The sequence below is a fragment of the Octopus bimaculoides genome, chromosome 5 (genome assembly GCF_001194135.2).
Source record: "Octopus bimaculoides isolate UCB-OBI-ISO-001 chromosome 5, ASM119413v2, whole genome shotgun sequence".
Taxonomy (NCBI): Eukaryota; Metazoa; Mollusca; class Cephalopoda; order Octopoda; family Octopodidae; genus Octopus; species Octopus bimaculoides.
Genome location: NC_068985.1, coordinates 120932070 through 120934830, shown reverse-complemented (window position 1 = coordinate 120934830; position 2761 = coordinate 120932070). Strand labels below are relative to the sequence as shown.

The following is a 2761-nucleotide window of genomic DNA, read 5'->3' as shown; positions in this document are numbered from 1 at the left end:
TGTGTGTGTGTGTGTGTGTGTGTGTGTGTGTGTGTGTGTGTGTGTGTGTGTATACATGCACTTGTACGTCTGTGTTTGTGTCCCCACCATCGCTTGGCAACCGATTGTGGTGTGTTTACGTCCACGCACCCTACCGGTTCAGCATAAGCGGCGGACAGAATAAGTACTAGGCTTAGAAAAATAAGAGCTGGGGTTGATTTGTGCGACAAAAGGCAGAGACCCCAGCATGGCCGCAGTCAAATGACTGAAACAAGCAAAAGAATAGCAGAATAAAAGATTATACCATACGGTTCAGTCACCAGACGGCGCCCAAGTGGGGCAACGCGTCATATACCTATGTTTATGTTGACGCTAATATAGCTATAGAGAGAGAGATAGAGGAAGTGAGAGAGAGAGAAAGAGAGAGGGAGAGAGGGAACAGAGTGATAGGGAGAGCGGTAATATAAGTGAAGCCGAATATAAAAATTGAAAATTGAATGTACTGAAAAGAAACTACTCATTTCCTCATATTCAGCACCACCACCACCACCAATACCACCACCACCACCACCTCCACCACCACCACCAGTAGTTTTGCAGTCAGCTTATATAAGCAGGATACATTCCTTAAGGGATTTTATTTCTTAGAAATATGTATCTCTCTACCTTTAGTGTTGGAATGGACTCTGGCCGTTGTCTGTACAGGCGGTTGGGTAGTCGGGAAGTTTACCACTTCGGTGTCGTTTTTCAAGAAGGGGAAATCGTCAGCTGCAGAAATAATAAAAAAAAAAAAACGGGCCGCTTGGGATTTAGAGGTGAATATAACGATAAAGGGTGGAATCATTGGATGTAATGCACAGTGTGAGATCTGAAAACTTTAGTGGAGGACAAAATTAGTGACGAGTGAAGGAAAGAGAAGGGAGTCGGAGACGATGTTCAACCATCCAATATATCCATAAGCGATGAGAAGAGGCCATTGTGGAAGTGTCAAAAAGAACAGAATGAGAAGACTATAGCACGTCTCAGGAGGGAAGAAATTATGAACTGTTGACCAGCGATTGTTTGGTCCTTTCTTTTGTGTTTGGTCTTGGATATTTTTATTTGTTAAAATAAATATGCAGTCTATGATGTATGCTATGATGCTGCAGCGGTTGTATTTAGGCTTTTTATTGCTCCTGCATGAGATTATACAGGAATACGACGATGAAATGTTGTTTCATTTCCATGCATGTCAATGAAGCCATGCTCAAAATCACCAATTTTTTTCAAGCATATTGTTTGACTGTTTCTCTTTTTTCTTTTTCGTTAAAAGATTTTACCGACATAAAAATAAATTTGCTGATCAGGGTGGAGTGATGTTGAGCGGGGAGTGTTGGTCTGCTCGCTTAACCAGCGGAAAAACACCGTTTAGAAACTAACATGATGTAAAACGCATTGTGACCAGTAATGTAAAACAACATCGGAAGTCCGGTCGATCACGTGATCGCGTGATATATATATATATATATAAGCTTGAAACACGTGTACCGCGGAATCCTTTGTAGTTTTGTTGTTATTTTTGGGATTTACAATTTATTTTTTCACCGCGACCACTAGCTGGCATACACAGGTGCTTACACACACACACACACACACATATATATATATTTTCACATATATATAGCATATATTTCGGTCACAAGACTGCGGCCAAGCGGGACAACGCGTTATATATTTATATTTATTTAGATAAATATATAGCTGAGAAAGAGAGAGAGAGAGAGAGAGAGAGAGATAGAGAGAACGAGAGAGATAGAGAGAGAAAGAGAGAGAGAGAGAGAGAGAGAGGAAGTGTAAGAGAGGAAGAGAAAGGGAGAGGGAGGAGTAGTGAGAGAGAATGAGGATGAGAGAGAGAGATTATATAAGAGAAAAAGAAGAAAAAATATTGAAAGATGCGTGTATTGAACAGAAATTAATCTTTGCCTCGCCTTCACTACGATCACCACCACCACCACCAACATCACCATCACCATCACCACCACCACCAACATCACCATCACCATCACCACCACCACCAACATCACCATCAGCATCACTAACAAGCTGTTGATGCAAATACGAATTCTTGGATTTATAGAGCTAAGGAAAAATGATTCGGAAAATGGCGAGAGCATCTATGTAACTTAATGAAGGCTGCCATTGCTTGAATGATAATGTACCTGGTGACTCAGGTGTGTCTTCAGTTAGCAGTCAAAACGATGTCCATTCTCTCTCTCCGCCATTTTAAGGCAACTTGCCTCTGTGTGTCTACATAATCTATACACCTGGCAATACCTGAAGAAATGCAGTGAATCAATTAAAGGTAAATTTGATTCAGTTCGATCTGTTTATTTCACTTGGTGTACTAACGTGCATGCATGCAGGTATATATGCATGTATGTATGTATGTACATTATATATATGTATATACGTAAAAATATGTACAGAAATGTGTGTATACATGTATGTATGTTTCTACGCATATATATATATATATATAATAATATAGATTTAATCAAAAGATTAAATGTGGTACTTAAAATGTTTGAGGCACCAGAATTTGATAGGGTAAAACCCAAAAACAAAATCAAGAGATTTGGTGAATAAAATTTGAAGAAAAGCAACATAAATTCAATAGGTTATAGCAGTACGTACGTTTCGTACAAACTTCATTTATTCATGTAGTGAGAACACTACATAAAATGTGCAATGAACATGTACTCCTCAGTTGCATAATGGAATTTCATTTTAGAAAGTCATTTTG

At 39.1% G+C, this 2761-nt stretch overlaps 1 protein-coding gene across 6 annotated transcripts in view; it reads right to left on the bottom strand.

Annotated features, from left to right (window-relative positions):
• Positions 1-2761, bottom strand: part of LOC106884390 (uncharacterized) — a 628567-nt gene that overhangs the window by 420993 nt on the left and 204813 nt on the right. For 2 of the 6 annotated variants that reach the window (XM_052967966.1, XM_052967967.1), the window contains one exon: positions 646-747. The exons of the other annotated variants lie outside the window; for them this stretch is intronic. In XM_052967966.1, the coding sequence (XP_052823926.1) occupies positions 646-747 (102 nt within the window). The remainder of the gene's footprint in view (positions 1-645; positions 748-2761) is intronic. 6 annotated transcript variants of the gene reach the window in all.